This window comes from Phoxinus phoxinus (assembly GCF_949152265.1).
Source record: "Phoxinus phoxinus genome assembly, chromosome: 1".
NCBI lineage: Eukaryota > Metazoa > Chordata > Actinopteri > Cypriniformes > Leuciscidae > Phoxinus > Phoxinus phoxinus.
In genome coordinates, this window is record NC_136876.1 from 49,311,655 (window position 1) to 49,323,970 (window position 12,316).

The 12,316-nt window shown below is 42.4% G+C and overlaps 1 protein-coding gene across 4 annotated transcripts in view; it reads left to right on the top strand.

The window, feature by feature from the left end:
* LOC307003532 (NACHT, LRR and PYD domains-containing protein 3-like) overlaps positions 1-11,680 on the top strand; it is a 64,795-nt gene extending 53,115 nt beyond the window's left edge. For all 4 annotated transcript variants that reach the window (XM_079622098.1, XM_079622101.1, XM_079622099.1 and 1 more), the window contains 2 exons: positions 7,988-8,046; positions 8,120-11,680. In XM_079622098.1, the coding sequence (XP_079478224.1) occupies positions 7,988-8,046; positions 8,120-8,712 (652 nt within the window). In that variant the 3' untranslated portion in view covers positions 8,713-11,680. The remainder of the gene's footprint in view (positions 1-7,987; positions 8,047-8,119) is intronic.
* Positions 11,681-12,316: the final 636 nt, after the last annotated feature.

The following is a 12,316-nucleotide window of genomic DNA, read 5'->3' on the forward strand; positions in this document are numbered from 1 at the left end:
CCGATCTTCAATTCCCGCGCTATATGCAGATTTAATGTCACCGAAAACAACAGATATGAGCTGCATTTTATTGATCATCAGCTAACATCAAAGACTGCAATAAGAGAGAGCGGCAGCCCTGGTAAGATCATTTCGTTTATTTACTTTTAATGAAGATTATTATTATTGTGTGTTAAAGCGTCTGCGACTTACTTTCACTTTGATTTGCGATAGTTTGCACGTTGGCTTGGCGCTTGATGAATAGATAATCTGCGGTGATGCGTGTTGCTGCGCGCCGTCATATCTGACTATAACATAGCCTACCTACAGCCTGTAACACGCTTTCAAAATAACACCCTTTCAAAATAACACGCTTTTTTAAAATAAAAAGCAAACGGTCTTATCATAGACTGTAAAAAATGCGCTAGACATGGCACTTTAAAAACCGAATAGTTTATTTGAAGTTCGATTACGGTTATTTCACGTCATGTTCGAATGCATATTCGAATATCGAATAAAAAGTGACAGCCCTAGCGGTCACAGGTGTGTGTTTGTGTAACACTAATGTAATGTTACAGGTGTGTGTTTGTGTAACACTAGTGTAATGTCACAGGTGTGTGTTTGTGTAAGACTAGTGTAATGCGGTCACAAGTGCGTGTGTGTTTGTGTAACACTAGTGTAATGTCACAGGTGTGTGTTTGTGTGTAATGTCACAGGTGTGTGTTTGTATAACACTAGTGTAATGTCACAGGTGTGTGTTTGTGTAACACTGATGTAATGCGGTCACAGGTGTGTGTTTGTGTAACAGTGATGTAATGCGGTCACAGGTGTGTGTTTGTGTAACACTAGTGTAATGCGGTCACAGGTGTGTGTTTGTGTAACACTAGTGTAATGTCACAGGTGTGTGTTTGTGTAATAGTGATGTAATGTGGTCACAGGTGTGTGTTTTTGTAACACTAGTGTAATGCGGTCACAGGTGTGTGTTTGTGTAACACTAGTGTAATGTCACAGGTGTGTGTTTGTGTAACACTGATATAATGTGGTCACAGGTGTGTGTTTGTGTAACACTAGTGCAATGTGGTCACAGGAGTTTGTTTGTGTAACACTAATGTAATGCTGTCACTGGTGTGTGTGTGTGTGTGTGTGTGTGTGTGTGTGTGTTTGTGTAACACTGATGTAATGCTGTCACGTGTGTGTGTGTGTGTGTGTAACACTAGTGTAATGCGGTCACAGGTGTGTGTTTGTGTAACATGATGTAATGAGAGAGAGAGAGAGAGAGAGAGAGAGAGAGAGAGAGAGAGAAAGAGAAAGAAAGAGAGAGAGAGAGGAGAAGAGAGAAATAGAAGAAAATAAAGAAGAGAGAAGAAACGAGAAGAAAGAAGAAGAGAGAAAAGAGAAGAAACGAGAAGAGAGGAGAGAAAAGTAAGAAGAGAAGAGGAGAAGAGAGGAGAATAGAGAGAAGAGACAGAAGAAAAAAGAAGAGAAGAGAGAAGAGAAGAAGAAGAAGAAGAGAGGAGAATAGAGAGAAGAGAAGAGAAGAAGAGCAGCTGCTGTTATGTAATAATGTAGTGTAAATGATTCACACTTATAAGCGCATTATTATTCTCCTGAAGTCCAGTGGAGACTGAGACGCCGGCGCTAGAACACAATATTCTGTTTCTCAATATTTACTGATTTAGTCTCAGATACAGGACATGATCATTCACTCTACAAGCAGCTGCTGTTCGTTACCATGGCAACCGCAGGTGTTGTTCGTTACAATGGCAACCGCAGGTGTTGTTCGTTACAATGGCAACTGCTTGAGCGGATATAATAATTATACATTGTTTAAAGTTATTCTATATTTGTCAAAATATTGATATACTGTAGGAATTAATTTGTCCCTCAATGCAAGCCAATGTTGTGTGTCAAGTCAAGTCAAGTCACCTTTATTTATATAGCGCTTTTTACAATACAGATTGTATCAAAGCAGCTTCACATTGATAACATGAAAATAATACAAAAAACAATTTCATCATCGTCCACCTTTAAGGCAGATCTATAATAGTGTTGAATATTAAATGTCCCCAACTAAGCAAGCCAGAAGGCAAGGCAACAGCGGCAAGGAACCAAAACTCCATCAGGTGACATGGAGAAAAAAACCTTGGGAGAACCCAGGCTCAGTCGGGGGCCAGTTCTCCTCTGGCCAATGAGCGAACAGTGTATGATTATGATTCAGGAGCATTACAGGTCAGAAGTTCAGAATGAATCAGAGTATTTGTCTAGGGTTGGGTGAAGTCGGAGTGGAGAGGAGGAGAAGACTGGTTGACACTTCAGGTCAGCGGCGTCGTCGTGTCCTGGCGCTGGTCCTTCATCAGATCTGGATACGGCCTGGTTCCGGTGGACAGCGGTAAACCTCGGGATAGACAGAGAGACTAATATTAGCGTAGACGCCATCCTTCTTATGATGTACCAAGTACATCAGGATTACGCGAAGTGTTCCCGGTCCGGCTGTTCTAAACTATGCAGCCTAACATTGAGTTATAGAAGTCTATAATGTCACGATCACACATACACAAGACACGAAGATCCAAGTGCAGTATTATTTATTAAAGGGTAATCCGTACTCACAACCAGTCCAGGCAAGGGTCGAAAACCAAAAGGCAATCCAACAGAACACAAGACATAAGTAAACAGAAACAGAAGTGTGGGGACAATATACAAGGACTCCGTGACAAACACTGAAACAGACATGGTATATATACACAAGTGCAAACAAGGTGACGAGAAACAGCTGAAGGAAATGAACAATCAGTGACAGACAGGATTATGGGAAATGTAGTGAAAATGCCTAGACACCGTGAAAACTGAGACCTTTAGTGTTAAACCCAGGGAACCACCAGACACTGTGACATAACCTCCCCTCTACAGAGCGGCTACCAGACGCTCCAAGACCACAAGAAACAAACAAAACAAGAGTCCAGGCGGGAGGTGGAAAGGTGGAGGATCAGGGGGTGGGGTGGGGTGGGGTGGGGTGGGATGGGGGGCCAGGTCCATGGAGGGGAACAGGAACAAGGGGGGAACGGCTTAAGCGGCGGCCAGGGCGAAACAGACAATCTATCGGGCGGCCAGGGCGAAGCAGACAGTCCATCAGGCGGCCAGGGCGGAGACGACCCCTCGGGCGGCCACGGCGGTGAAGACCCCTCGGGCGGCCACGGCGGTGAAGACCCCTCGGGTGGCCACGGCGGTGAAGACCCCTCGGGCGGCCACGGCGGTGAAGACCCCTCGGGCGGCCACGGCGGTAAAGACCCCTCGGGCGGCCACGGCGGTGAAGACCCCTCGGGCGGCCACGGCGGTGAAGACCCCTCGGGCGGCCACGGCGGAGAAGATCCCTCGGGCGGCCACGGCGGAGACGACCAGGGTGAAGACGACCACTCGGGCGGCCATGGCAGAGACGAGCAGGGTGAAGACGACCATTCGGGCGGCCATGGCGGTGAAGACCAAGGCGGAACAGGAACAGACCCTGGCTCAGGAACAGTCACAGACACCACCGGCTCAGGAACTGGAACAGACACCACCGGCTCAGGAACTGGAACAGACACCACCGGCTCAGGAACTGCAACAGACACCACCGGCTCAGGAACTGCAACAGCAACAGACACCACCGGCTCAGGAACAGACACGGGCACCAGCTCAGGAACAGGCTCGGCAGGCGTGACGTGAAGCTCAGGCTCGGCAGGCGTGACGTGAAGCTCAGGCTCGGCAGGCGTGACGTGAAGCTCGGGCGGGGCCGGCAGGGCGAGCAGCTCGGGCGGGTTCGGCAGGGCGAGCCGTCACCTCTGGGATGGTCTCTGGGTTAGGAACCACCGGACGGTCCGTTGAAGATGCCTTTCTCCTTCTCCTCTTCCGTCTCCGGACCACCGGAATCGGAACCACCAGACCCGACTCAGGAACAGACGACACTGGCTCCGGCTCTGGACCAGCAGACACTGGCTCCGGCTCTGGAACAGCAGACACTGGCTTCGGCTCTGGAACAGCAGACACTGGCTCCGGCTCTGGAACAGCAGACACTGGCTCCGGCTCTGGAACAGCAGACACTGGCTCCGGCTCTGGAACAGCAGACACTGGCTCCGGCTCTGGAACAGCAGACACTGGCATGTCCAGGATCCGAGCCAGACGCTCCAAATAGTCCATCATTGCCTTGGCGGCCCCACCAATGGGCATCTCTAGATCTGTCCCAAACTGGGCAGACGGGACGTGAACAGTCTCTGACTGGGCAGACGGGACGTGAACAGTCTCTGACTGGGCAGACGTGACGTGAACAGTCTCTGACTGGGCAGACGTGACGTGAACAGTCTCTGACTGGGCAGACAGAACGTGAACAGTCTCTGACTGGGCAGACGTGACGTGAACAGTCTCTGACTGGGCAGACAGAACGTGAACAGTCTCTGACTGGGCAGACGTGACGTGAACAGTCTCTGACTGCATCGAACTCACCATCTCTGGGGACGTTACCGTCTCCTGTACGAGCCTGCCGACTATGGTCTCCTCATTCCTTCTAGCACACATTGAAAAATAGGCCAACAAAGAAATCGAGGATCCTTCATCCTTTCCCGGAGGGAAAATCTCGCCACGCGGTATCCACATACCGACCGGATCATATCCGTACTGCTGGATCTATTTGTGACGGAGTCCTTCTGTCACGATCACACATACACAAGACACGAAGATCCAAGTGCAGTATTATTTATTAAAGGGTAATCCGTACTCACAACCAGTCCAGGCAAGGGTCGAAAACCAAAAGGCAATCCAACAGAACACAAGACATAAGTAAACAGGAACGGAAGTGTGGGGACAATATACAAGGACTCCGTGACAAACACTGAAACAGACATGGTATATATACACAAGTGCAAACAAGGTGACGAGAAACAGCTGAAGGAAATGAACAATCAGTGACAGACAGGATTATGGGAAATGTAGTGAAAATGCCTAGACACCGTGAAAACTGAGACCTTTAGTGTTAAACCCAGGGAACCACCAGACACTGTGACATATAATGTGTTATGTGAATGCTAGGTCAAAGAGATGTGTCTTTAGTCTAGATTTGAACTGACAGAGTGTGTCTGCTTCCCGGACAATTTTGAAGACTGTTCCAAAGTTTTGGTGCTAAATAGGAAAAGGATCTACCGCCAGCAGTCGATTTTGATATTCTAGGTATTATTAACTGGCCGGAATTTTGAGATCGCAATAGACATGAAGGACTATAATGCGTTAAGAGCTCTCTCAAGTACTGCGGAGCTAAACCATTTAGTGCTTTGTAAGTGATCAGCAATATTTTAAAATTTATACGATGGTTAATAGGCAGCCAATGCAGTGTTGACAGAACGGGGCTAATATGGTCATACTTCCTGGTTCTAGTAAGAACTCGAGCTGCTGCATTTTGAACTAGCTGTAGTTTGTTTATTAAGCATGCAGGGCAGCCACCCAGTAGAGCATTACAATAATCTAGCCTTGAGGTCATAAACGCATGAACTAATTGTTCTGCATTATTCATTGAGAGCATATGACGTAATTTAGATATATTTTTAAGATGGAAGAAAGCAGTTTTACAGATACTAGACACATGACTTTCAAATGAAAGATTGGTATCAAAGAGCACACCCAGGTTCCTAACCGACGACGAAGACTTAACAGAGCAGCCATCAAGTGTTAGACAGTACTCTAGGTTATTACGTGTGGAAGTTTTTTGTCCAATAATTAGAATCTCTGTTTTTTCTGAATTTAGTAGTAGGAAATTACTAGTCATCCAATTTTTTATATCAGCTATGCATTCCGTTAATTTTGTGAATTGGTAGGTTTCGTTAGGTTTTGAAGAAATATACAGCTGAGTATCGTCGGCATAACAGTGAAAGCTAATTCCATGTTTCCTAATGTTATCTCCTAATGGTAGCATATACAGAGTGAACAGCAGCGGTCCTAGTACTGAGCCTTGTGGTACGCCATACTGAACTTGTGATTGATAAGACATCTCTTCATTTACTGCTACAAACTGATAACGGTCAGATAAGTATGATTTAAACCATGCTAGTGCAATTCCACTAATGCCAACATAATGTTCGAGTCTATTTAAAAGGATGTTGTGGTCAATGGTGTCAAATGTAGCACTAAGATCAAGTAACACTAATAGAGAGATACAACCACGATCGGATGATAAGAGCAAATCATTTGTGACTCTAACGAGAGCTGTCTCGGTACTATGGTACGGTCTAAATCCGGACTGAAAATCCTCGCAGATATCATTTCTTTCAAGAAAAGAACACAGTTGTGATGATACTGCTTTTTCTAATATCTTTGACAGAAAAGGCAGATTCGAGATCGGCCTGTAATTGACTAGTTTTGTAGGATCAAGTTGCTGTTTTTTAACAAGCGGTTTAATCATAGCTAGCTTAATGGTTTTTGGTACGTATCCTAGAGACAAAGATGAATTAATGATATTAAGAAGAGGATCTATGACCTCTGGAAGCATCTCTTTCAGCAGCTTAGTCGGTATAGGGTCTAACATGCACGTTGTCGATTTAGATGATTTGACGAGTTTGCAAAATTCTTCCTCTCCTATAGCAATTAATGAATCAAATTTTCCCTCAGGAAGACTACAATGCACTTCCTGATGCGATACTGTATTAGACGGTTGCATAGTTATAATTTTATCCCTGATATTATCGATCTTATAAGTGAAGAAGTTCATAAAGTCATTACTGCTGTGTTGCTTGGAAACTTCTGGGCTTGAAGCTTTCTTTTTCGTTAGTTTAGCCACTGTTTCAAATAAATACCTAGGATTATGTTTATTTTCTTCTAATAGGGTTGAAAAATAAGCAGATCTAGCAGCTTTTAAAGCCTCTCTGTAAGCAATCGAGCTCTCCTTCCATGAAATCCGAAATACCTCTAGTTTTGTTTTCTTCCAGTTGCGCTCCATTTTTCTGGCTGCTCTCTTAAGGGCCTGAGTGTGCTCGTTGTGCCACGGCGTTGGACTATGTTCTTTAATCTTCTTTAAGCGCAGCGGAGCAACTGTGTCTAAAGTGCTGGAAAAGAGAGAGTTAAAAGTTTCTGTTGCAATATCAAGTTCTTCTAAGCTATCCGGGATGCTGAGATGATGAAACTGATTAAGAAGATTATTGATAAAGCAATCCTTAGTGGCAGAAGTGATCGGTCTAACATATTTATAACACGGAGTCGGCTTTGCAGCCTTGGCTAAATGTAATTTACACGAGACTAGATCGTGATCTGAGATGTCATCGTTCTGTTGCAGTATTTCAACGGCATCAACATCTATTCCATGTGATAGTATTAGATCTAGAGTATGATTACGACAATGAGTCGGTCCTGACACGTGTTGTCTAACTCCAATTGAGTTTATAATGTCTTTAAATGCCAATCCCAATGCATCTTTTTCATTATCTATGTGTATATTAAAGTCACCAACAATTAGTACTTTATCTGCAGCCAATACTAATTCTGATACAAAGTCCGCAAATTCTTTGATAAAGTCTGTATGGTGCCCTGGTGGCCTGTATACAGTAGCCAGCAGAATTTTCAAACGTGATTTATCGTTTACACTATATATTTTTACATTAAGCACCAACACTTCAAAAGAATTATATTTACAACTAGATTTCTTAGTGGTTTTGAAAATATTACTATAAATTACAGCAACACCTCCTCCTTTGCGTTTCAGACGAGGTTCATGTTTATAACCGTAATCTTGTGGGGTTGACTCATTTAAAGCAATGTAATCGTTTGGTTTTAGCCAGGTTTCTGTCAAACACAGCACATCTAGGTTATAATCTGAAATCATATCATTAACTATTAGCGCTTTTGAAGTAAGAGATCGAATATTCAGCAACCCAAGCTTTATCATTTGCTCATCCGTATTATATCTGTTTTATTTGTTGAACATCAAATGTGTGTGTGTGTGTGTGTGTGTGCGTGTGTGCGTGTGTGCGTGTGTGTGTGTGTGTGTGTGTTCTAGTGTGGATCACGGAAGTTCAGAAGTTAAAGAGTTCATGATGACATCAAGACTACACAGATGTAAGTCCTCAAACACAGTTGTAGTGTGTGTTGTTGTAAATGTTGCTGTTGTAATGTGTGTTCTTGTGTTCAGATGCCGTTGATCTCACACTGGATCCAAACACAGCAAACACTCTCCTCGCTCTGTCTGAGGAGAACAGAAAGGTGACGTGTGTGTCAGAGAGTCAGTCGTATCCTGATCATCCAGAGAGATTTAAGTATTATCCTCAGGTTCTGTGTGGAGAGAGTCTGACTGGACGCTGTTACTGGGAGTGTGAATGGAGTGGAGATGATGTTGATATCTCAGTGTCATATAAAGGAATCAAGAGGAATGGACTGAGTCGTGACTGTGTGTTTGGACGTAATGAGAAGTCCTGGAGTCTGATCCGCACTGATCACACACTCTCTGTCCGTCACAATAATATCTCCACTGCTGTTTCTGCTGGTCCAGGATCCTGTAAGAGAGCAGGAGTGTTTGTGGACGTGTCGGCCGGCACTCTGTCCTTCTACAGCGTCTCTGACACACACACACTCACACGCTTACACACATTCACACACACATTCACTGAACCCCTCTGTGCTGGATTTAGGCTTTATAATAACTCTTCAGTGTCTCTGTGTCACATTAAACACACACACACACACACACACACACTGACTGACAATGTCAATGTGAATTTGATTTAAAACAGTAAATGTGATTTGACAGAATTATTTTATCAGAAGTGTGAAATGACATACATGCACACACAAACACAAACACACACACACACACACACACACACACACACACACACACACACACACACACACACACACACACACACACACACACACTCACTCACTCACTCACACACTCACACTCACACTAAACTGACATTTTTCCAGTTGCTTGACTGATAGTGCGTTACTGCATTATCACCGTTATTGATATTCATACACGTACGTCTTTAAACACTTATATATGTGACACTACATCTGAATTATGTAAAAAAAAAAATGCTCACACACACACTCACTCACTCTCGCTCTCTCTCTCACATTCACACACACTCACTCACTCTCACTCTCGCTCTCTCTCTCTCACACACACACACACACACACACACACTCACTCACTCACTCACACACTCACACTCACACTAAACTGACATTTTTCCAGTTGCTTGACTGATAGTGCGTTACTGCATTATCACCGTTATTGATATTCATACACGTACGTCTTTAAACACTTATATATGTGACACTACATCTGAATTATGTAAAAAAAAAAATGCTCACACACACACTCACTCACTCTCGCTCTCTCTCTCACATTCACACACACTCACTCACTCTCTCTCTCTCTCTCTCTCTCAATTTCAAATTAGCTTTATTAGCATGACTGTGTAACACAATGTTGCCAAAGCATCAACATATTATATATAAATAATAAAACAAACAAATAAACAAAACATATATCTATAGATCATGTCATATGTAGTATAGTAAATATATATAAATAGACACAATCCATCTTAATAAATAGATACATACAGTGGGTCACTCTAGAGTTAGCCGTCTCTGGCGTTGTGAATAGCTAACACATATTTAGCCGCTAGTGCAGCTGTACTATCATCTTCTCCGAGTAAGAAGGACATTTGTTCAGTGTCACTCAGTTCAGAGAATGATGGGATCAAGGTTTTAAATCTGGGCAGAAAAGTTTCTCTTATATTGGTATATTTAGAGCAGAAGAGCAGAAAGTGTTCCTCATCCTCTATGTGCTGTAGATCACAGTGTCTACAGATCCTCTGCTCTCTCTCTCTGTCCACACACACACACACACACACACACACATACACACACGGCACAGCATGAGGGCCGAATGTTGGTGGAGGAGTGTGGTCAGATCAGTCCATTGATTATCCGGCACAAATCAGGCTTGTGACCATGGGCCATATAAACACACTTTCCACATCTAAAGTTTTATCTGACCCAGCTCTGTTCCACAAAACCCCTTTTCCTCTCGACACACCGCTAATAATGACTGGATTTAAGACTAGGACCACACATGGACTATAACTGTGAACAACTTTTAAGAAATCCTTTGGATTGCATTGAAAATGCTAATAATATTGTTACTTTTTATTGTTAATAATATGCTGGGTAACACTTTAAAATACGGATCCTTCGTTAATGAATAACTACACAGGAACAAATGAGTAACACAATGTTAACAATCTAGTAACTACAGTTAACTAACAAGTAACTCTGATTAACGGATTAGTAATTAATAGCACACAGATTTAAGTGGTAGTTCACTAATAACTAATCAATAACTACTATTTTTCAATACTTCCCAGAGAAATAATGAAAAAAATTCACAATTCATGCAAAACGTAATAACTAATGCAGGAAAAATGACTAGCACTAGATTAACATTACTGCTAGATACTGTACACTAATTATAAATATGTAATAGCGTAGCAGACTTATGATTTGGGAAAGCTGTCAATAATTAGCCTATGCACTGCTGTCTTTTAGAGAACTATTCATAAACTAAATAATTTTTAAGAATTGTTTTTATAAATGCACTTGTCTGGAACACTTACCCTGTGGCCGATTTTCCGGCATTCCTCTGGACTGGCTTTGAATAACTAGACTCATCATGGTGAGCACTGGAACATACTGAGTCATCAGCCATCCAAATACCAGTTATTTTATTATTTAACCTACTTCTCAAAAGTGTTTTTATGTATGTCTCTTTGCTCATATGTATATATATATATATATAAATATGTGTGTGTATATATATATCCTGTGAATGATTAGATGATTCTACCCTTTCGGGTTGGCTCTTCATTAGTAACTACAGCATGGAATCATGATTACTAGTAATGACTCAAGTGTTACTACATACCTCTATAGGAACTACTAATTATTTGGATCCGTATTCTAAAGTGAAGATCATGTTAACTAACTGTTAACTAACTAGTAATGGCTCAAGTGTTAATGCATACTTCTAAAGAAATTTTCTAAAATTATAGTATTTAAAAGTTCACAAACAATATCTCATACGCTTGAAATGACTTGTGTTTGGTATTCCTATAGAAGTTTTATCCACTATTAACACTATCCTGCTCTAGCGGACCACGTCCGAATGATGGCCAAAAATATACTGATGAGTTCAATGAAGTTTATTGTACATCACACAAAAGATGAAGTGTCAGTTTTACTCTGGAAAATCACTGTAGAGCTGAATAAACACAGTATAAGTGCCCATTAAAGTCTTATCCATAAACTCTCTCTCTCTCCCTTTCATTATCATGAACATCACATCCTCCTTCACTACATTTCCCAGCATCCTCCTTGGCCCACACCTGCACCTCCTTCACAATCACCTGCACCTGTCAGCGATCTCCCTCATCAACTTCACCATTAAACCACTCACCTTGTGTTCCCTCATCGTCCCAGTCTCGTTAATTCCTTTGTGTGTTTAGACCCATTCCTGCCGTGTCCTCGCCAGCGTCTGTGCCCTGTGCTCTCCTCTCCCTTGTGTTGGACATTTTTCTGTTTGTCTGGCCATTGCTGCAAATAAACTCAATCACTGTCCTTCTGTCTCCGGTTCCTCTGTACCGTACTCCAATTTCAGTATTTCTAGTTCCTATACCATCTCTATATGTAAAGCAACGGCTGATTGATCACTGCAGTAATAAGCCAGTCAAACCATCTGGAAATCTATATCATTTTACATATACTGTAAATGTGTTATATTTACATAAAATCATACATGGTCTTATTCAACACCATGAGAGTCAAATAAACATATCGAAAAAAACGTTATGCTTCACAAACCTGTTGCTGTCATTATAACGGCCCATTTGAACATGATTTTTGGATGTTCTTCTCTTTCTTCTCAGTCACTGTGGTTTGGTGGAGATGTAATTGTTTTTAAGCAGTATAAATATCTTCATAAAAAGCCTGAATGCACAAATGTTCATTACTGCACAACATCGGTATGGTCAAAGAAATGTAAAAAACAAACAAAAAAAAACCTTTCTAATAATTCCTCCATGTAAACTCAAAGATATTGAATCAAATATGAATTAAGTTTCCACATAACTCTGAAACAACAGTTGATGCCGCCTGTAATTTTATCCAGGGATGTGGAAGGAAAAACACGGACATTTCTGACTGGGATGCCAATCAAATCCCGACAGTTACATCACGTCAGAAACAATTAGCGTCTGAATAATGAACTCTAGTCAATGCTTTTCCTGACGAGTCTTTAGAGAAGCTGGTTGTTTGAAGC